The 23683-nt window shown below is 43.6% G+C and overlaps 1 protein-coding gene across 1 annotated transcript in view; it reads left to right on the top strand.

The window, feature by feature from the left end:
- Positions 1-19858, top strand: part of DCX (doublecortin) — a 101355-nt gene extending 81497 nt beyond the window's left edge. The window contains exons 6-7 of the mRNA XM_035006035.1: positions 8822-8916; positions 19635-19858. Coding sequence (XP_034861926.1) covers positions 8822-8916; positions 19635-19691 — 152 coding nt within the window. The 3' untranslated portion in view covers positions 19692-19858. The remainder of the gene's footprint in view (positions 1-8821; positions 8917-19634) is intronic.
- The last annotated feature ends 3825 nt before the right edge of the window (positions 19859-23683 follow it).

Here is a 23683-nt window from a genome sequence, read left to right as displayed (position 1 = left end):
GGAGCTAGAGCCCAGCTGTCTTGACTTCCAGGCAGGCAAGGCTTGTGCTGTCCTTAAGGCAAGGTGTGGAAGCTCCAGAGTGGTAAATCGAAAGTTCTCTGTTGGCTGGTCTTTGCTTCTCTGCTTCTTTCCACCTTCCCTCACCTCCAGGCAAGGGATGTGGGGAGGCTGGGGAGTGGAGTGGCCTCGGAGTCATTCTCTTTGTGCTGCAGTGAGTACAGCTGTGAGGAATTAGGCCCCTCTGTTTCCAGTGCCCAGTCCTACACGTGCCATCGGCTCTCCTACTGTCACTCCAAGGGTAAGTGGTGCCCTTGGCAAAGCTGTGGGAAGAGAAAAGCATCCATTGCCCCTCGCCCATTCTGATTCTTTCTAAAGCCACAGCTCATGTCTAGTTTCAGTGGAAGAACTGCCCTACATCTAAGGCAACATTTCCGTCATCATTGGAGAACCACTTAGGAAATTGTTGAAGCAAGCAATGTAATGGTGGCCACTGAGCACGCTGTGGGGCATGGGATGTGGTGGTGTTGACCCATCTCCCTGTAATAGGGGTCCTGTCAACCTGCTGCAGTCTGAGACTTGTGTTTAAATATAATTGAATCTCTAGGGTTTTGGTGGGACACCTAGTAGTGCTAGGTGCTACGGGGAAAAGGAATAAGATGAATTCCCTGTCACTAAGAATTGGAGAACCAGCAGACATATAAATATGATAAAAAATTTATTTACAAATACTTATATAGTTCTTATTATGTGCCAAGCAACTGTTCTCTCCACCTTATACATATTAACCGATTTAATCTTTACAACAACCTTACGAGGTAGGCACAATTACCCCCATTTTGCAGCTGAAAAAGCTGGAGCATATGAAAGCTAAGTGACCTGCCCAAGACCACACAGCTAATCGGTGGGAGAGCTGGGGTTTGAACCCAAGCTATCTGGCTCCCCAGTCCACAATTCAACCATTGCACCGTGGTGCTAAATAGGAGTTAACAGTAATGGTGTGTTTGAGTGCCCAGTGAATGGGAGATGCGGGCAGTAAGTGCTTAAAGGAAGTCTTCCTGGAAAAACTGGGGCTTGTAGGAGGGTTATATTTCAATTGATAAGGAAATGGATTATTTCTGGCAGGGAGGGAAAGCATGAACAAAAGATCAGGGGTGGTGATAAATATAGCATATGAGAGTACAGGGAGGTGGCTGTTAAATCTACATCTCCAGCCCCAGCCTTCCTTCCGGATGTTAATCTCATGAATGCCTACCAGACAATCCTACTTAAATGTACCAAATACAATGTGTCTAAAAACCAAAAACATTTCCTCCTCCAACTCCCTGTCTGATGATAGAATAAATTCTATTCTGTTCCCCGGGTCCAGTGTCTTCGCGTCATCTTTGATTCTTCCTGTGCTTTAATCCTTCAAGCCCACCATATGCCGCTGTTGAAGAACCTTTGAAACATCTCCACATCACTCACACGGGAATCCTTACCTTGCCCTCATCACCTGATGCCGGGGTTACTCCGCAGACTCCAAAGTAGCATCTCTGTTTCAAATCTCAGTCCCTTTATGCATTTGGTGTGGTGCCACCATATTTCTCATCCTAAAACACATTTCCACCATGTGACACCACCCCCCTCTGCTGCTGCAGAACCTTCAGTGGCTCCACACTGCATTCGTGGACCACCTCCATGGTAATGGCTGAGAGAGTAAAAAGAGAAATGCAGAGGGCCAAGCACAAGGGCTATGTTTTCAGAAGCACAGCAATAAAATGCAAAAACCAAAAAGCAATGGGCTTCATTCGGAAAAATTTCAATCCTCTAATGCCTGACGTGCTAGCCAAAGAAAGTCCTCAGCCCATAGAGATTGATAAATCATCCCTTGTAGAAGGGGGTTTCCAAACTCGGTGCCTATAGGTTGCGTAGTTACTCATGTCCTTCCATTTCTAGTAGTGGCAATATTAAGAGAAGAAGATGTCATTATGAAGCCCTTTCTGTGCGCTAAGGCACTTAGCTAAGGATATCATGTAGAGTCTGCCATGTAATCCTTAGAACAACAACGACTGAGTTAAACAGTCTTTTCATTCAAATGTTACAGATGGGGCAACTGAGACCTACAGAGGTTGGGGGACACCCGAGGTTACACATCCAGGCTGAGCCAGGATTTAGAACCTTGACTGGTTCCAAAGTATGTGTTCTTTCTACAGATTAAGAGCAGTGCAGTGTTTTCTAGCTTCTACCCCAGGAAAACAGTAGTGAGCATAGGCAACAGGCTCGCTCCGCCACAAACATGTTCTCGGCAAAACCACCTTCAACAAGAAACAAATGTTGTCAGCATTATCAAGTCAGAGAAAACAATCCTGGCACTCCAGCAGCCTCCTTACAGATGTCCTCTTCTTGCGGGACATTGATCTGTGTCAAAATATTGCAAGAATGGGTGTACATGTTTGTTTTGCAAATTCTTCTCTCCTGATTTAGAAGATTCAAAGCTACATGCTGCCCAAGACTCTGTAGGAAATAGATTTAAAATTCCACTTCCGACTCCCGAAGTGATGGTATCTCACAACCTATGATTGAATTTGGCCTGGGAACCAGCCCTCTGATGGGATCCGTGAAGAACTATTCCTGTGCCCTCAGTTCAGGCTTCCCTCTGGTGTGGATGGCTCTGGGGAGAGGGGCACAAGGTTTTCCCCTGAGCAAAAACAATTAGCCAAACCAGTCCAGACACCCATCCCAAGGGTGTCTTTGGAATGAATGTGTAAAAACCACAGGCTCTGTCTCTTGGCCTTGTTCTGAAGTAAGTTAAACCACCTTGGTTCTACTTGGATGGCCTTCCAGAAAAACTCCCTGTATATGTAGGGAGAAAACAGGGTGTGTTTGAACTGGAATGAAGGAACATTTAGAGCATCTCAATATGAGGAAAAATGAGGAAGTGGCTGAATTATATATTGACATCTCCCTCTGCAAGGCATTAGGGAATGAGAGAAGACAAGACAGAGAACCAATCACTGTAAGGTCACGGTGGGAGGCATGTGATGTGCAAATCCCAGAGGTCACCATCCATTGAAGAGAAGCAATTTTTACCCTTTCAGCAAGTCCTACTCTCTCTGAACCTCTATATTCTTGTGATTAAAAGGAGACCACTAATTGCTGGCCATCATTTCTTGGGGTTATCAGGAGAACTCATATATGGTAAAATGGTTTGAAAACAATTGTAGAAATACAACTGCAATTGTTAAGACGGCTCTCAAATTATTGCCATGGCTTTTTTTTTTTTTTTTTAGACTGGGGTTATTTTTAGTGAGCAATATTTCAAAACAGACATCCAACCAAAACCAATAGGCTTGGGATTAGAATGGGAGGAAAAGCCGGAGCTAAGTGAATGAGCATTATCAATTTGGTCTCCTGGCAAAGGTTGGGTAAAAACGAGATGCCAAACCCTCCCCTTCCCTTTCTGTGCCATTCTGGCCATCCAAACTTGAACCCATAAAGTATAATGACTTGTCTAACTTGCTGCCCAGACAGTTCTATGATTTCCACACCTGGGACTACTTACACCCACCTTACGTGCCACTGCATCCCAATTTCCAGGGATCAGTCCAGCCTCCAGACAAGGGAATCCATAGTCTAGGAGCTCAGCATCAACTCTGTTTGGCTGGTGACCATACTCTGTCCTTGGTTGCCCATGCCAGAAATTGGACTCTCTCCTTGTTCTTCGGGAACTGACTCAACCTGTCTTATTCCTCACTCCTGGGAACCCATTTCCCCCCATGCATGTAAATCCCTGTGAATAGGTATGTCAGCCTAGTTACCTTACCAGCCATTTTTTTGTTTGGGTTGGTCTTGCTCCATTCTGACAGAGCCAAGGATTTGAAGATGAGCACTGGGGCAAGGGCAGGCATAATGATTCAGAGAAGCTAGGGAGCCAAGACTGTGTGCCGAGCCAAGCTTGGCCATTGTGCTGCATAGCTGAAAGGAGTAATGGATACCATCTTCCCAGAAAGCTCTGTGGTGTGTGATGGAAGTTACATGCCATGCTGGCTGCTCTGTCTGCTACTGTTTCATGACACTGTCTATGATCCCCAGTTTGGTGAATAAAAGAAGGTTCTTGCTAAATACTTTCTAATCTAAACTAGGTAAGTGGAATACAAGTCCAGTAGATGTGTGTAAGTTCTGACGTCTACTTCTACCTTGTCCTAGTCCTCTCTCTTTTCTCCACCACAACTTTTCTGCCCGCCTTCCTTCCTCCATCAGAAAGTTGTCCTAGGAAGGAGTCCCAGAAGCAATTCATTAATAAAAGCAAGAATGTTGTAGCAAAAACTGAAAACTAAATGGAACACACATAGGCTTTGGAATCAGACGTGTGTTCAAATCCTGACTTTGCTATCCCCAACTGGAGCAGCCTCTCTTTCCTCATTGGAAATGAAAATACAACTAAAAGAGGCTGTGTTTTGGTTTTTTTTTGGGGGGGGGGGTGCATGCAGAATGAGTGCCTGATCTATCAGACACTGAAGAAGCACTAATTATTACCTTGGGTTTTATTGATAAGATTGATAAGATGGCCAAGGAGACTGAGAAGTCCTTGATGTACCTTGTTGTGGAGGGAAAAAACTGCCCGTACAACGAGAAAAAAAGGAATGAAAGGATTTGGACTCTGAGGAAATAAAAGTGGCCACAGTGAGACAGGGCTGTGGTTCTGAGCAGGGAAAGGAGAAAGACAAGTCAAAGGGGGCAAAGTCTCCTTTGGTGCATCCCCAAATGGCAGCTGAGAATTAGAAGCTCAAAGACAGGAGCTGAGGATATTTAGTAAAGAAAAATGAAAGACAATGACGGATGTCAAGCAGTGGTGTTATTTCCAGCCACTCTCACGATGAACTGTCATGGCTGTCCGTGTGGATTGACCAATGTGAGACCACGCATAGTTCATCAGACCCTATTTGCAATTTTTTCCTGCTCCTTCTCTTACTTGACATTTATATGAATTGGCTTCAGAATCCATATCAAATGGCACACTCCCAGGTATTTTTTCCCATGTGTGAATGTATTTTTATCTAGTCTGTAAACGTAGGGGCTCCTTCAGCTTGGGAGGACTTGACATCTGCTTGTGCATGTCTACATTCTCTCATGTCTCCATGTCCATCTTTGGGTTTTAGTCCATCAGGAAGTCTGGGCAGGTGTTTGCATTTTCCAACACTGAAATGAGTGGCAGTTAAGGTATTAAAAAACTGATTTTCAAAATGCTTGGTGAATGTGGATGACAAAATAAAGCCTTTTATTACAGATAGCTTAAGATTGACTAGCCGGGGAGTAGCAGAGAGTCAACATAGACACACACAGAGACTAGAGAGAGAGGTAAAATATGATTTAGGTATTACCCCTAAAGTTTTTGAGTTAGAGAGTTTCCGAGGATATTGAGAAAATTACTGGAAGTTGCCCAAGAACCTGTCTGTGCAGGTCTGTGGCCAATCAATAGGTGGAAACTGCCTCACCCACAGACTTGCTTGTGGTTCACATTTTCTCCATTTTGGCAAGACCAGTGCACTCACCCTCAGCTAGGTGAGAGTGTAGGTGAAAAAGATTGTTTTTCACATTGGGAGTATAGTAAGTATAGTAACCACCGCTGTGTAGTATGGCTGACAAATGCTGGGGAACTCCAATCCATTGTCAAAGAATGCATTGATCCCGTGGAACAAAATGCCAGAACTTACCTGGGGATGCCTACATCTGTTCGACTTCATGGCTGAGGTCAGGGTTCTTTGGGAAGACTTGCATTATGTCAGCTCAGACTGATCTCCAAGACTGTTCTCTAGCTTGAATACTACATGTCAGGTCCTGCTAGGAAGGCCTTCAGGCACTGTAGATGACCCAGCAACTCCTTCCTTTTCCTGTAATGGACTACTTTGCTCCACTGTGGCTCCACACACTCTTGCCTTTTCCACAGTGCCTCCTTCATTTACCAGAAAGCCTAGTGCCCTGGCCAAGCCTAGCACCCACAGTCTCCACATTGGTCGGCACAGATCACATTCTTCTTGGCGTGGCTTGCCGGTGCATGCATATAACCCTCTAAGCTTATCTGTCCTCTAGGTCTCTATCTTCTGCCTTGTCTCTTCTCTCCCTCTCCATTGCTTTAAGTCATCATCACCTCTCACCTGGATTCATGCATTGTCTTCTTTTTTAAAAAAAATTATTTTAAATAAGAATTTAAAGAGAGTGGGGAAAGGGGCAGGGGGAGAGACAGAGAGGATCCCAAGCACGCTCCACACCCAGCGCGGAGCCCCATGCAGGGCTCGATCTTACGACCGAGATCCCGACCTGAGCCAAAATCAAGAGGAGGACGCTTAACTGACTGAGCCACCCAGGCGCCCTCGGACTGGTGCATTGTCTTCTAACCGATCTCTTTGTTTCTACCTTTACCTCAGCCCACCCCACCCACCCCACCCCAGCTTTATCACAGCAACTGGAGTAATAGTTTTAAAATGCAAAATTGAGAGTATCACTCTCAGATTTCTTTCACAAATGAAACCCTCCAAAAAAAGGCCCCACAAAAGGCCCCCACGGCCCATGTCATCTCCCATCTCATCTCCTGGAACTCACTGCTGGCACCCTGTTTTTGAGCCATTTTGGGCTATCTGTACTCTATAAATATACAGTATTCTGTTACACTCCCTTGTCCTTGCCCCTACTGGTACAATCCTAAAGTCTAGAATACCCTTTCTGCCCTCTGCCTAAGCAGGTCCAATTCATCTTTTTGTAATGGCTTTATTGAGATACAATTCACATAAGAATTGACTCCTTTAGAATGTACAGTTCAATGGATTTTAGTTTAGCCATAGAGCCGTGTAATGGTCACCACAATTGCCAGAACATCTTTATCCCTCTAAAAGAAACTCTGCACCTATTAGCAGACACTTCTCATTTCTCTGCAGCTACCCACTTCAACCCTGGCCAGACCCTGGCACTGGTTAATCTACTTTCTGTCTCCATAGATTTGTCTCCAATTATTCCAGAGTCATCTTTCAAGATTTTTTTTTTTTTCAGGCATTGCCTCCTCCTGTGTGCCTCCCAGTCCCCTGATTTCAAAGCCTTTCCTCTGGGCTGTAATAATTACCCCTGCATGGTTCTGCCATAGTACTTAGCCCACTGTATTCTTGCCTGGCTCACCACAGGAAGTGACTTACTCATCTCTGAAACCCCAATGTCCAATACTTGGCTTGGTTTAGAGAAAGCACCCTGTAACTACTGGTTAAATGAATAAATGATTTTCAGGAAGCCCTGACAGGGAGAAGGATCTCTCAGTAAGTGGGTGAGAGATGCATTCACTAATACACAGCTCAAGCCAGATGGTGGATACCTATGTGCCCAGTTTTCAGCTTACTTGTACTTGGATAAACTCAGCAAACACCCCACTGGTGTCTCTTCCATCTCTACAGTTGATACACAGGTTCCAAAACCTAAGGGAAACATTATCTTATGTGGAGGAGAGGAACTATATCCTCAGGAAATATTCATGATACAATAGTTGAAGCTTTATGTGTGGGACTAACTCAAGTCATTCTCCTGCTTAATTTTCAGAATTTTCTATTCTCTCTCTCTCTCTCTCTCTTCCTCTTGCCTTCCCTTCCTTTTTGTTTCTCTCTTCCTCCCCCCTCTCTGCCCCCACATACCTTTGGGATATTTTTAAAATATCCCTTTATTTTTAAAGCACATTTCAGAATATCTCTGATTAACAATGTTGGTCCTTAGATAAAAAAAAACTAACTTTAGCATGAGATGTCTAAACACGAATCTACTCAAAAGCTGTTTAATTGTTCCATTTCATGCACCACATTTTTTTTTCACATGATTGGATCTTGAAAAAGCTCATTAGCAAAAGAAATATAAAACAATTTGCCAACACAATGGAATAACAAGATGTTACATACTAAACCATCTCCTTTTCAGCATTTTGTTGACCTAGAGAGAAATGAGGGTGCACCCTGACTCTGGCCATGGCTGTCTGCCTTCCTCTGTCTCTGTGCCTTTCTCCCGGTTTCAAACTTCCTCATTCTTTTCTTCTCCTAATCTCTTATCCCCATCTTCCTTGTCTCCCCTCTCCACTCCTGATCTCTTTCTCTCCCTTGTTTTTGATCCCCTCTTCTGCCCATCTTGCTCTGCAAGCCTTTATGTCTCACACTGTTTCTCCTCCACTTTCTTTTCTATTCTTCTTCCTGAGTGGTTCCCTTTTTTTTTCCTTTCCTTCTGTTCTTTTCAGCCAGGATGAGGCAGGGAAGAGAGAGTGGGGCGTGGGGGGGGGGGAGAGGGAGGTGAGCAGGAAAAGAGAGAGTGGGGAGGGATTGACCATGGGACTGTCCTGTACCTGCCACGTCATCTGCCACCAGAGGGGATGTGCCCCTGGTCCCAGTCACCCATATTCCCTTCCCCTTTAAGGTAAGGCACAGAACCTCTTTGTGCCTCACTTTTTTTTTTTTTTTCTGCCTTGTAACATTGAAACAAAATCGTATGTTCCCAGACTACCTCCCGGAGATGGTGTTAGGGTCAAACTTGGGAATGAATATGAGAAAGGTTTGAAAAGAACCAGAGCCCTGTAATTGGAAGCACTCAGGGGAGAGGGTGGGCGGATTATGGCCCTGCACTGCTCCAGGATCTAATTAACTGAGGGTTGCAGTTCCGGCTTTTCTGAGGAATGTGTTTCTTCTCACCTTTGTTCCGCTCATCAAATCACTTGGTTGTCTGTGTACCTTGCCTGAATGTTCTTAGTGTCTTCGGAGGGGAAGGATAACTGTTCCTTTGTATGCTGTTGATTCTTATCCCTTCCTTTTCTCTTGCCTCGGGCTAGCAAACGGGACCTCCAGCAGCCAGCTCTCTACCCCCAAGTCTAAACAGTCACCCATCTCCACGCCCACCAGTCCTGGCAGCCTCCGGAAGCACAAGGTATTATGTCTCTTATACCTTACTAAATCCCTTTGCACTCCGATTTCTTTGAATGGCTGGGTGAGGGTCTGCTCTGCCATCTACTTCAGCAATGCAGCAAGGCCAGAATCTCCCTTCTCTGGTCCTTGAGCTCACAGCCCTGGGAATGCCAGCAGGGACCAAGCTTCCAGTCACTTTCATTTATTCCTCCCACCGCCTGCCTCCCCCACGCCCCTCACGTTTACCTACTCCCAGTTCCACTTACCCAAAAGGAAGAGGTAACAAAGGTCCCAAATACACATTCTGAGCTCACGGTGTCAGTGTCGCCAAATGATGGCTCAGAGGGTGAGCTAAGTGCTTTTCACTCCCAACTGAGAGTCGTAGCAAAGAGGGTGTTGAGGGCAACTTATGTCCCCAGGCACCAGTCGGTGGAAGGGACAAAGACAGCAGTTAAAGTTAGCACCGAGTGACTGACTCCCTTTAGATTTGCGGGACATCAAGATATGAACAGACGCTAGTTTCGCTAGATATGCTTCACTCCCAGGCAGATTCTGGTTCAGTGTAGGAGAAAAGGACACATATGTGCCGCATTGGCCCTGCCTGGGCACCGTTTACCCCTCCCAAGTCATTCCAAACAAATACCCCGCTAAAATAAGAGAAGTTTGTAAACTTGCTAGCCCCACTTTCCAAGCAGATTCCCACCCAGAAATCTCTTCTGGATAGAACATCTGGAGCGGGAGCAGTCATGGCCTTGAACCTCATCTCCGAGGCGCTGTGAACGTGGTTTCTGCTCTGACAATCTGCCACACTCAGGAGCAGCTCCTCCCTGCTCACAAGACTTGGTGTGAGATGGAAAAAAGCAAAAGGCCACTAGTGTGGCCAGCTCCATCATGGAACCACAGATGTTCGGAGCTGGAAGAGATTTTAGATGGAGATAGATTACTTTCACTTGATTCTCTCCATCATCTTGTGAGGCCGACCTTTTGCAAGGGAGGAAATTAGGACCCAGAAAGGTTAAGTTACTAGGGTGACATAGCTAGGTGGTGGCAGACATAGGCCAGCGACGCCATGTTGGTACCTAGAACTCAGCCGTGGGGGGAATATTTGCACCATGGAAATCAGCACACACTACACATCAAGGCTGTTTTTTCCCCCCAGAAAGTCGGTTGTTACACATGTAACAAAAGTACACCACTGCCCAACATCCATTTTCTTTTTTTTTTTTTTAAAGATTTTATTTATTCATTTGAGAGAGAATGAGATAGAGAGAGCATGAGAGGGGGGAGGGTCAGAGGGAGAAGCAGGCTCCTCGCTGAGCAGGGAGCCCGATGCGGGACTCGATCCAGGGACTCCAGGATCATGACCTGAGCCGAAGGCAGTCGCTTAACCAACTGAGCCACCCAGGCGCCCCCAACATCCATTTTCATTTCTCTACATTAGGATTTTAATTTCCTGGTTAATCTGACCGTTACCCGTTCCATCGTTCCTACTTCCTGTTCCATTCCTGTAAGGGCCCCTTTAAGTTTCTGGTACTGACCCTGACCAGAACCTTCTAATTGTCCTGCTCAGCTATTTGGTTTCCCCCAAAGGACGATCTCCCGCACTGTCTGTATGGCCAGTGTTACCTAGAGGTTGTAGCAGGGATGAAAACTACTCTCGCAGTCAGCTTTCAGTTATTCTTCTAAGCAAAGCTTGTTAAGATGGGCACTCCAAGATGGAAAGTAGCCTCCTTCTGTTGTTCCACTCTCCAACAGAAGCTCCTACGCTACATTGCTTCTTGCTGTGTCTTTGCCTTATGCATTTCTGCCCTTACCGCCCTTCAGAGAAGATTGACCTGCCCCCAGCACCTTCCATCAGTACCTTCCCAAAGGGATGGGGCAGCTTGGGCATTTATTTGGCCTGCTCACTTGAGTCGTTCAGCTTTTCAATTGACATGTTCAGTTCATTTAGGCTGAGGACCCATCGTCCATAAGCCTGTTGAGGTGAGTGCTGACATTGTTGGTTTTTTTTTTTAAGATTTTATTTATTTATTTGAGAGAGAGAATGAGAGACAGAGAGCACGAGAGGGAAGTGGGTCAGAGGGAGAAGCAGACCCCCCGCTGAGCAGGGAGTCCGATGCGGGACTCAATCCAGGGACTCCAGGATCATGACCTGAGCCGAAAGCAGTCGCTTAACCAACTGAGCCACCCAGGCGCCCCAAGTGCTGACATTGTTAAATCATTTCTCCTGGTTGGGTTTGCAGGCTTTTTGTGTGGGTGTTTTGTTTTGTTTTGACTCAATTCTACAAACTAACCACTGAAGGACTAGAACAAGCTCTAGGGGGCGGCACTGTCAGAGCCTCACTGGGGGATTTCCAGTGAGTCCTTTTATTTTTAAAATGACTCTTTTTTTATGACAGTGAAGCAAACAAACATTATGTAATACATGATATGATTTTCAAGAGCCGACTTTTAAAAGTCTTCCTTTTTGACTGTGTATTGTAGAAATGGAGAGTACGGGCCAGTTCTTTGGTAGAATGTCCTTTGATTTAGGTGTGTCTGATGTTTCCTTGTGATTAAGTCCCTATTATGCATTTGGGGCAGAATTGTCATAGAAGTAATGTCGTGTCTCTCTTAGTGCATCCAATCAGGAGGCAACAGCTTCATGCTTAACACCACCAAAGATGCAGGGTGAACTGGTTTTTCTGAATAAGCTAAAAAGTTCTGTGACCTTGGCTCAGTCCCCCTGGGTCTCAGGACTCGGCTTCTTGCTCCTCCTCTTAAACAGCTACCTGAGCCTTAGTTAGCACCATCAAGGTCCTTGGGCAGTGGGCCTAAGCAGTTCTCAGCTGAACTTCCATCCATGTGGACCTGAAAGGTGTGAGTCATGGTGGAGACAGGAAGCAGGTGGCTGAGGCCATGACTTTCCTCCTGCGCAACTGGAAACAAACTTGAAGTCCCAGCGTCCCTTTGGTAACTTTTGATGGCTGTGGCTCAGTCAATTAAGCGTCCGCCTTCGGCTCAGGTTATGATCCCGGGGTCCTGGGATCGAGTCCTCTTTAATGCAGCTGTGAGGGGGTTAGCCAAAGTCCGCATACTCAAGTGCTACAATATGGACACAAAGGAAGTCCTTGGATAGTTAATGAGAACAACATTTTGCATTTCCATACTGCCTTATCCTTTTGCACAGTCATTTTCCTATTTACCCTTGCGATAACACTGCAAAAGAGCTAGGTCAGGTAGCGTTTCCAGCTTACAAATGTAAAAGGGGGGTGCCAAGGGCAAGGACAACCCCAGTATGATTCAACAATGTGGAGAAGGTAGCACATTAAAGATGTCCCAAAAGCCTAGAAATATAGGGAAACTCTTTTGTTTATTTAAAAATGTTTTCCAGATTAGTGATTGCACTCATGCCTTTAAAGGCATTTGGCTTGCAAAGCTGTCTAGAGATCAGAAGGGAATATATTTGACATATTATTTGAAAATATAACTCACATTATTTAAATACACATTCTCCTCTGTGTTTCTAGACCTTTTTTCTGTTGTCTTATAAGCGCGTGGAGATATCGATAGTTTGATGAATAAAGCAGGGTCCTGATCCTTAAATCACAGACACCACTCTAAGTGGATTTTGGTAGTGTAATCAAGAGCGGACTAAAGGACTATAGGAACACAAAGAGGGGTGGGAAAGGCCTCTGCCTGGGGGAGGGTGGGAGATGGGGAAAGTTTTGCAGACTAGGTGACATTGAAATGGGGCCTTGGAGCCTGGGTAGGCTTTTGATGGCTGAAGAGAATGGGACTCCAGCATTAAGCCACACCATCAGGAAAGTGCAGGGCACATTTGGGAAAAAGCACACCCAAACTAGAAGCCAGGTTTCTCAAAACTCCTCTCTGACTTCCTTTGGACTATAAGCTCCTTGGACCAGAGACCAAGAGTTTGTTTTCTCTAACAATAGTATCGCCAGCACAGCTGTATTTGTTACAAACATTTTGTTCTGTAGGGCTCCAGGGGACTAAGCAAATGAATTTCAGGTGCAAATTATTTGTATTGTTAAGTAATATGTGTGTTTCTGTATTGCTACATATCGATCAACAAAAACACAGAGTTGAGATAATTCCTTTTCCTGAACATTGTTCTACCCACACAAGAAAATACCTTTTGAATACGAAATAAGTGGATGGAGGACAGAAGTACAGAAGTTCACTCCCAAGACTAGTCCTATGGATTCCCTCCACAGCCTGCCTCTCCCCTTACCCATCCCAAGTCATAGCAACTCCAAGTGCAGTCTCCTCCCTATTCTACCCCTAGGCCTGTCCCCCTGCCTTCCTCTGAAATATAAGTCTGAAATAATCCCTTCCTATAATTATTTCCACCAGCCAACCAACTACACTGAAGGGTCTGTTACATGAATGATCAAGAGCAAGGGTGAATGCTAAAGCCCAGGGTTCAGTGTGATGGGACTCAAAGGGGCCTCCATAATGAAAAGGCCCTTCTGTATTGCCCCCAAAATGCCCAGGGAGTTCATGAACTTGGCAGTGTCTGTCTCGTTTCTCCTGCTTTGGTCTAACTAATAAAACACAAAATGCAGTGATCTGACTTAGAGAATTTTAGAACCAGAAGGAAACAGAAAGATCTTCTAGTCTGCATCTCCCTCAACTTTCAGATATAGAAGCAAAGGCCCCGTAAGGGGAAGTTAAATAGCCAGGATAGGGCTAGAACCTAGGGCTCCTGACTCTTAATCCTGTGCTCTTTCTCTACAGTGGACATGCATTGTGTGTAAGTTTGACTAATGGAATTCATCAAAAGTCACAGTAGAGTCATAGAACAAAACTACTACAAAACCGTCTCTTACATTTCTACACATCATTACATGCTGGATAGTACTAAGTCCATTATACATCGATGCATGCATTTTGCTCTGTAGGGTAGCATGCTCAGGAATCACATAATCAGTATTCAGTTGTCAGCGTAAGGGATTTTCAAAGGTACTATTTTTTTAATAACAGCTTATTGAGATACAATTCACATACTGTAAAATTCACCTCTGAAAAGTGTACACTTTAGTAGTCTTTAGTATAATTACAAAGTTGTACAAGAATATATTCATCACCCTCAAAAGTAGTCACAGCCCCTTGCCCCTCTACCCAACCCCTGGCAACCACTGATCTACACTCAGTTTCTATGAGTTGGCACATTCTGAACATTTCCTATAAATTTCCCTCTGAGCACTGCTTTAGCTGCATCTCATAACTTTTGGTGTATTGTTATTTCATTTTCCGTTATTTCAAAAGTCCTTTCTAATTTCCCTTGTGATTCCCCCTTTGACCCATTGGCTATTTAGCAGTATGTTGTTTAATTTCCACATATTTGTAAATTCCCCAAATATCTCTCTGTCTTTGCTTTCTAATTTAATTCCACTGCAGTCAAAGAACATACTTTGTATGATTTCACCCAGGTGTAGACTTGTTTTGTGACCTAGCATATGATCTGTTCTGCACAATGTTCCATGCGCCCTTGAGAAGAATGTGTATTCTGCTGTCGTTGCATGGACTAGTCTATACATGTGCAATTGTTTGTAGTGCTGTTTAAGTCTTCTCTTTCCTTGTTGGTCTTCTGCTTAGTTATTCTGTACATTACTGAAGGTGGAGTATTGAAGTCTTCAGCTATTCTAGATGAGTTGTTTATCCCTTCCTTCAATTAAGTAATTTTTTGCTTTATGTAGTTCGGTGCTCTGTTGTTAAGGCACATGTATGTTTATGTTTTCAGATGTATTGACCCCTTTTGTGATTAGGAAATGTCTTGATTTTTGTCTAGTAACAATTTTTGTCTTAAAGTCTATTTTTTTCTGTTATTAGTATAGCCTCTCCAGCTCTCTTTTGATTACTAACTGCATGGTAAGTCTTTTTCCATCCTTTTGCTTTCAACCTACATGTGTCTTTAAATTGTGACTCTTTCAGGCAGCAGAGAGGTGGATCATGTTGTTTTTTTGTAAAATCCATTTTGCCAATCTCTGCCTTTTCATTTGAGTGCTTAATCTACTTTTGTTTAATGTAATTTCTGGTAAGGTAGAAATTACATTTGCCATTTTGTTATTTTCTATATGTCTTATGTCTTTTTTGTTCCCTTATTCCTCAATTTCTGCTCTTTTTTGTGTTAAGTGTTTTTTCTAATGTACCATTTTAATCTCCTTGTTGTATTTTTACTAATTTTATTTTGAGTTATTTTCTTAGTGGCTGCCCTGGAGAGTACAATTAACATCTTAGTGCAATCTACTTTGGAATAATATCAACTTAATTTCAATTGAATATAAAAAAATTTACTATAGTATGGCTTTGTCCCTCCCCCCCCCCTTTTGGGCTCCTATCGACATACAAATTACCTCTTTATGCATAATAAGTCCATCAGCACACTTATATAATTACTATTCCACGCAGTTGTCTTTTGAACTGGATAATAGAAGAAAAGAGTTACAAAAATAAATTTGTACTGTCTTTTGTGTTTACCTATGTATTTACTTTTATCAAATGTTCTTTCTTTCTTATGTGGATTTGAATTACTGTCTATTGTCCTTTCATTTCCCCCCTGAAAGCTTCTCTTTAGTATTTCTTGGAGGATATGTCTGCTAGCAATGAATGCTCTTTGTTTATCTGAGAATGTCTTGTTTTCTCCTGCATTCTTGAAGGATAATTTTGCTAGATTTTCTTAAATGCCTTGATCCAATAAGGCTCCCTGCCTTGGCTGAGATGCTGTGTGTGTGTGTGTGTGTGTGTTGGGGCATGATTTCAATGCTCTGTCAGGCAGTTTATAAATTTCCTTAGCCTTCATTTGCTGCTTGTGCAGGGCCTCAAGGCCAACCAGAGGTGAGAGTCTAGGACCTTCTTAGGTCTTTTCTCAGAATACACCCAGTCCTGAACATATGCCATGTCATTGAGATTCCTGGGAATATGTGAATATGTTATAGCTTTTCAGAGTCTCCTAAGGACACTAATTCTCTAGCTTTTCCTTTTAAGATTTTGAGCAGCTTCATTTGCCCCAACAGTTTCCTCTACTTTAGGCAGCTGTGATTTCAAAAAATTACAGCTGATTAATGCTCCTTGAAAAGGCGGTTCACAGTGAGTGTGCTCTGCATCAGGTCAAATAAAGAGCCCTACAAGTGGGAGTTTCCAAGGAACTACCAAACAGGTCAAATAGTGACAATTCTCTGGGTATGGGGCATTTTGGGGAGCTCCCAACTCATTCTGCACCGTCTGGTCACTACTAAGTTGCTGTTGTTCAGATACTGGAACTGGGAGGCTGTTGGTTTTCAAAGCTACCCTGGAGCTGGGGAGAGAGAGAAGGGAAATAGAATAAGCTAAAGCACTACAAGTTTTGGTATTCTTACTGAGATTCTGCCATTTTTCTTGAACAAACACTTTTTGGATTGCTGAAAGCTTTTGGTTAATTTCCAGGGTTCTGAAAAAGTTGGTATTGACAATTTTTCCAGTGTCACTGTTGGAGCAGATTTTCAAAGAGTCTTTCTTTGCCATTCTGGAAGTTTAGAGCTTAAAGATACTTTTTACTATGTTCAATTTTCACTTTACTCAAGTACAAGAGAAGTAAAATCCCTTCAGAGATGTGACCCGATTGTGTACCACTTTGCCTGAGTTCAATTTTACAAGTTTTTATTGAGCTCCCTATTTTTTCCTCAGCCTTGCACTTCCTGTTTATCAGTTTTATAAGAGATTGTGTTTGGTAGTTTAGAACAAGGGTGCCAAATACTGCTTATGGCCTGGTTGTTTGGGGATAGCCCCCCGATGTAAAAAAAAGAAATGTTTCTTATATCTTTAAAGAGTTGTAAAACAAGCAAAACCCAAACAAACAAGACTGCATGACAGAGACCATATGTGGCCAGCAAAGAAAGCACAAAATATTTACTATCTAGCCTTTTACAAAAAAGTTTGTCAGCCCCTGATTTACCATGAAGGGATGGCGGGTTGGTGAGAAATGAGTCTATTTGCTATAGTTTCCTTTCTTGTGTTTTTTAATGATCAAATAGTCCCTTGAGGGTCCAAAATAACAGTCTGAGAGGTGGAAGAGACATTACATATTGTCCTTTCCAATACTGAATTTTCTTGATGAAGACACCAAGATTCCAAGACTTGTTCAATATCACAGTACTAATTATCCGGGACTAAAAGTTCAGGTTTCTGATATACTTTGCTCCTCTTTCCATTGAAGCTGCCTAAAAATTTTCTTACCCCTTCCTTCTCAGCAACAAACAGTCTTTTTTAAAAAAGATTTTATTTTCAAGTAATCTCTACACCCAACATGGGGCTTGAACTTACAACCCCAAGATCAAGAGTCGCATGCTCTACCGACTGAGCCAGCCAGGTGCCCCATAGCAAAAAGCATTCTTAATGTTAGATAAATAAGTCCCTCTCCTCCTTCCTCATCTTTGTTTTTTCCTTTGACTCACAGAGAAGCTGTATGCTCCAATTTTTTGGACAGTTCTCTACCTAAGCTCTTTCTTTGTATTATACCAAGGAAGGTCTCTTAAATATCCACAGAGTTGACCCTAAATTTTTTGGTTCCCTTTAGTATCTTGTTGATAATGTGAATGGTAACCGTGGTTTTCAAACTGCTTCATTTGGAGATGGGTGAGATTCTGCCTCCCCCATGTCCGATTCAACCACAACAGCTACACTTTCATTTATTTTATGTATTGGGCTTCCAAACAAAATTTCATTTGAATAGAGGATTTAGAAGGAGAAGAGAGAGAGAGATTAAGAGAGAGAGAGAGAGATTTGAAAATCGCTGATTTAGATTCTGAGTGAAGTAAGTCCAAGAAGAATCACAAGTACCTCCAAATACAGCTCTGGGGACAGTGGGAAAAACCAGTATCATGTCCTCTTCCCATCTCCTCAAGACGTAGACAAGCCTTGGGCAGAATTGGAGCCATAGATCCTAATTCCTGGTGCAAAATGGAAGAGCATCAGGAAATAAGTTGCAAGTAGGCAGATGGATTACATTTTCTGGGTTAGGCATTTGTTCAGGACCTGGCAGTTCTCTGGGAGCCTGAAATGAACTGACACATATATTCACAACTGATTTTTGACAAAGGCGCAGATTCAATCAAAGGAGGAAAGATAGCCTTTTCAATAAGTGGTGCTGGAGCAACTGAATATCTATAGGCCAAAAGATGACCCCTAACCTAAACCTCACATCTTATGCAGAAATTAACTCAAAAAATGGACAACAGATGTAAGTGTAAAAGAGGTGTAAAAGGAAACATAGGAGAAGATCTTGTGATCTTTGGCTAGGCAAGGAGTTCTTAGGTTTGACAACAAAAGTACCATCCATAAAATAAAAAGAATAATGAACTGGACTTCACCAAAATGAGAAACTTTTGCTTTGTTAAAGACCATGCAAAAGATATGGGAAGACAAGCTACAGAGTGGGAGAAAATATTTGCAAGCCACATATCTAACCAAAGACATATATAGAAGATAAAAACAGCTGTTAAAACTCAACAGTAAGAAAGAAAAAAAACCCAAGTAGAATATGAACAAAAGACCCGAAGAGGGGCACCTGGGTGACTCAGTTCGTTAAGCATCCAACTCTTGATTTCAGCTCAGGTCATGATCTCAGGGTGGTGAGATCGAGCCCCGTGTTGGGCTCCGTGCTCAGCGTGGAGTCTGCTTGAGATTCTCTCCTTCTCCCTGCCCCTCCCCCTGCTCACGCTCTGTCTCTAAAAAAAAAGACCCGAAGAAACGTTTCACTGAGGAGGAATTACAGATGTCAACTCTGTATACGAAAAGAAGTTTAACACCAGTAGCCATCGGGGAAAAAGCAAATTAAAACCATAATGAGATACCACTACAAACCCCCAAGAATAGCTAAAATAGAAAGTAGCGAAAACACCAAATACTGGTGAGGACATAGATAAACTGGATCACTAATACTTTTCTAGCAAGAATGTAAAGAGTAGCCCCACTCTGGAAAACAGTACTGCTGTCGTTACAGACTAAACGTGCAATTGCTGTACAACTCAGCAGTGGTACTCCTGAGCATTTATCCCAGAGAAATGTAAACTTCTGTTCACGCGAAAACCTGTATAGGAATGTTTATAGCAAGCTTAATTTGTAATAGTCCGCAATGCCCTTCGATAGGTGAATAGTTAACCAAACTGTGGCATAACCGCACTATGGAATGTGGCTCAGCAATATAAAGGGGTGAACCTGCTGATGGGTGCGACAACTTGTACGAATCCCCAGGGAATTATGCTAAATGGGAAAGGCCAGTCCCAAAAGGTTACATACCGTACGATTCCATTTATATAACAGTCTTCAAATGATGAAATTGTAGAGATGGGAAACAGATCATTGGTTGCTATGGGGGGTTTAGAGGTGGGAGACGAGGGGCTGTAGCTCTAAATGGGGTAGCACGAGGGAGCCCTTTGATGGGGGTACATGTCTGTATCTCAGCTGTGGTGATGGGCACACAAATATACCCAAGTGGTGAAATCGCATTGGACTACGTGCACGCACACGCAACACGAGTGCATGGAAAATGGCAAGATGTTACCATTGGGGGAAATTGAGTGAAGGGTACATCAGCACAAGTATTCCTCCCGATACTTCAGCTTCCTCTGAATCTGTAATTAGTTCAAAATAAAAATTAGAGAAAATACTAATTAAAAAAACCCAGTCATCTGATGTTGCCCATTTCAGAGCCCAAGATGGCAAGAAAAGGAGTTAACTTTATCTCTTATCTTCTTACAGGATCTGTACCTGCCTCTGTCCTTGGATGACTCAGACTCACTTGGTGATTCCATGTGAAGGAGCAGAGAATGTTCAGAGTCCAGAGTACAAATCCAAGCTTACCGTTACAATAGGGTACTTCTGCTCAAGTGTCCAACAGGGCTATTGGTGCTTTCAGGTTTTTATTTGTTGTTGTTGTTATTTTTAAAAACACACTGTAATATGTTGGGTTTATGTTCCTGTGATTTCTCCTCTGGGCCACTGATCCACAGTTACCAATAATAAGAGATAGATTGATAACCATCCTTCGGGGTAACTTTCCGGGGATGCAAAATGTCCTAGTCCATGACCTTTCTATTGAAAACTTAGGCGCCTGCGTTATTTCTCTCCCGTCTCACTTTGCTCATACACGACAGTCTTCCTTCTGTAGAGGGTTGTTTACATACATAGCACTTAAAGTGCGTATGTGGGAAAGAAACTCATTGGCAAATCCAAGAGTGACAAACACAAGTGCCCCTTGTCTCCCGATCTCAAGAATGCTGGAGGATCCTGGGAGGGCAGCAAGGCAGCTCCCCAGCCTCGCTCTTCACTCCCAACTGAGCCTTCAGTTTGTCGTCTAGCACCAATTCTGGCTGTCAAGGGGGAGAAACACCAGCAACTTGTAATTCTGACACCAGATGCTTAGGACCCCGGTGCAGGGCTAGCAAGAGAGAAACCAGGCAGAACTGAAAAATACTGTAGGCGTTTTCGGCAGAGTTTCTAAAGCACAGCAAATTTCTTGTCGATCTCTCCAGTGGGGCAATTTGGAATCAATAAGCAATTAAGAGTTGGCGGTGAGGGACTTCATATGCCTGATTCCTCTAGGAGACTGTCTAACATAGCGAGTTATTACACAAACGGTATGGTATCCATCTGTCTCTGGTCTATTGAATGCCTTGTAAACAGCCAACACTGAAAACACTGTGAGAATTTGTTTTCAGGTCTGACACCTTTCGGTCGCTTTTTATAGCAAGAAAACCAATATCCTTTTTATAAAACTTCATGTCTGTACTGCAGGAGCAAACTCTTCAGGCTCCTTTTTTATAAACTGGTGATTTTTCTTTTGTCTAAAAAACACATGCAGAAAATTTACCAAAAAAAAAAAAAAATGCTGAAGAATAACGTAGTTTAGAAATCATGCTGTCACTGCCAAACAGAAACCTCCAGGAGGACACAAAATGAATAGCAGAGGCCAATTCAATAGAATCAGTCTTTTGATAACTTTTTAACAGTTATGCTTACATTAATAATTTCAACGTGGACCAGACATTCTAATTATATTTTAAAGGAAATGTTACGGCATATTTTAAGCAACTCTTTTTTACCTGTGATCCTGATATTTCATACTGAAGACATAGAAACCTTTCGCTTGTCTTTAATGCTCGAGAGGATTTCTCTTTGCTAAGGACCGATCATTCGCAATAGTTCTCAGTCTTTGAGGTACCGGTTCATAACACTGCTTTTTGTCTGTAATCATAGCCCATTACGGCAAAGACGACTAAATTGAAGAGAAAGCCATGCATGCCAATTCTGTGTTTGCTTTTAGCAGATATGAAGATTTTTTCCTTATTTCTTTGTAATTGTTCGGATAGTTTGCGAGGTGCAGCATTCAAAGCCAGGCTGCTGTTTGGCTCCTGAGTGACTTGCAATTGTTCCTCCGCTTGAACTGGAATGAGCGTGGGGTGTGTGTGCGTATGTGTGTGTGTTCCCGCAGTTGCTTCAGAATTAGGAGATACTACACGATACCCCCACGTGGATCCGTGGCAACTTGGTGGCGTTGCTGATGTGGAAGGGAACTCGGTGGTGGAAGGGGTAGCTCAGATGCCCCTAGACAAGCTTCAGATGACCTTAGCTACAGGAAATATGTTTGGTTCAAGGAAAGTCCTGATGATGGTAGTACTGATTCCTGGTTAAATTGGTCCCCGAAGAACCCCAAATCATGAGAATCTCTCTTTGCCCCTCTCCTTTACGTGTAGGCCTGTTGGAAACCATGACGAAGCCCATTTTTCTTACCCCCTACTTCCTTCTGGAAGCTCAAGGTTTTCCTTAGTGCCTCCCAGAACAATTTGTAGTTAATTGGGGAAAACTGGTACTTGGGATCGTAGGGGAGGGGGGCAGAGGCAGTGTAGAGAGAGTGGTAGAATGTCTCTTTTTAATCTTCAGGCCAGACCCCCAAAGATTCCACTCTCTCCAGATCTCATTTAACCCAGTTCCTTCCATTTAAGATGAGACGGAGGCTGAGGCAGCTAACTAACATGCTGGTGAGGAGCAAGACCAGAGGAGGAGCTCAGATTTTCTCCCGTCCAGGCCCTGTGCTACCTCCCTGAGCAGTTCCTCACTGGTGGCAGGTGTACCAAATGGACACATTTTCTTTGATCCAACAGTCTTCAGTCATAAAAGTAGATTTTCCATCTTTCTTTGAATCAATTATAAGAGAACGTTTCTGTACTGCCACTTCAGGGGGCTTGGTCTTGTTCCAAAATGCCAGGCTTTAATGATTGCATTTTAAATTAGACCATTTTCAAGGCAGAAGACAAAATTGTAACTGCACGCCTTCACCCCTGTCATTCATGCTGGACTTTGCCCAATCCAGTTTTACCACTAAAGTCCCATTGTGTTACCTTCTGCACACTCAGCAAGTATCAAGTCATTCGGCAAGCATCTGCCACCACTCTCCTCATCCTCCCTCCCTGTTTTACGCACGTGCGTGCCCACACGTGCATGAGTACTCACACACGCGCACGCACGTGCACACACACACACGCACACACACACACAGAGTCCATCTGTTGCTTGTTCCTACCTCCTGATTTTTCTCCCTTACAGAAATAGAAATAGGGACAAAGAAGGGGAAAATGTATATATGGGGGCTGGGCTGAACAACTTCATAAGTAGTGTTAACTAGAGGTAAATTGAGAGAAAATTTCTTTTTCTCTTCACTGTTTTGGAAAGGATAGCCATTAGCATGACTGCTTTGTGTCCTTAAGGACTTTAGTATTAGCCTAGATTGAATCATAGAGATTTCTAGCTGGAAGGAACCTTAGGATCACATCATCTACTCCAAATTCCACATTTTCAGGCCAGGAACGGAGATGCAGAGGTAAAGTAATTTCCCCAAGGTCACACAGCTGGCTAGGGGCAGGGCTGGGATTAGAACTCACATCTCTTGGCTCTTATTCCAGGGCCTTTTCCCACTGAACTGCATTGCCTTCCATTAGGCTCCTGAGAATTCTTTCCCAGGGTCATGTTGCATCTTGGATCCATATGCTGCTGCCCTGAGCTCAGTGGGAAATCCACCCAGCAACCTAATACGGCTCTTTCTCCCTGTGTTCACATGGTTCCCATCCACATGGACTGCAGATGTCCCCAAAGAGAAGGAGGTACTGAGGACCCACAGGAACAATGAGGTCCCTGACCTTGTCCACCCAACAAAGAGGATCACTGCCCCACCTCGAGGAGCCCTCAGCCCTCTGAGCTCCTGCCCTGCCCAACTGAAATGGGGGGAAGACTGATTTTTCCCTGTCAGCTCACGTCATCTCATCTCCTACTGGTTGGGTCTTCATAGGCTGAGGGAAATGTTTCTTGTTCCTAGAGCAGGGAAAGGAAGGAAGAACAGAACCATAGCTTTGTTCATCCTGACATTCCGAGACGGCTTTTCAGTATGTTTTAAATGACTGTGACTGCCATTCACTGGTAATGATTTCTTTTAAAATAGGGGAGAGAGGCTAGCTAGAGAAAAGAACCTGGTCTCGCGGTGGTGGTTCTCATCCACGATGTTCCCATAGCCATCCTGCCCCAATGGGGACAATTTCCAGGTATAAGCAAGGGGTTTTGTAACTAAAATGCAGCCTGGCTGATGGTAAACATTGGCTCCTTGTGTTTGCACTAAAATAGCAAGCTATGTGCTCTACACACCATACTCCTCTTCTTGTGTACATTGCTTGTTCCTGTGGCCTCCATGGCAGAAACCAGGGCAACTAGGTCTGAACACGTGGTTTGCCTCACAGCAAGGTTCCTCCTGGGAACTAAGG

Source organism: Mirounga leonina, unplaced genomic scaffold (genome assembly GCF_011800145.1).
Source record: "Mirounga leonina isolate KUSES-001 unplaced genomic scaffold, KU_Mleo_1.0 Mir_101664, whole genome shotgun sequence".
NCBI classification, from domain to species: Eukaryota; Metazoa; Chordata; class Mammalia; order Carnivora; family Phocidae; genus Mirounga; species Mirounga leonina.
Note: the sequence above shows the minus strand (reverse complement) of the source record. Positions and strands in the feature narration are given on the sequence as shown.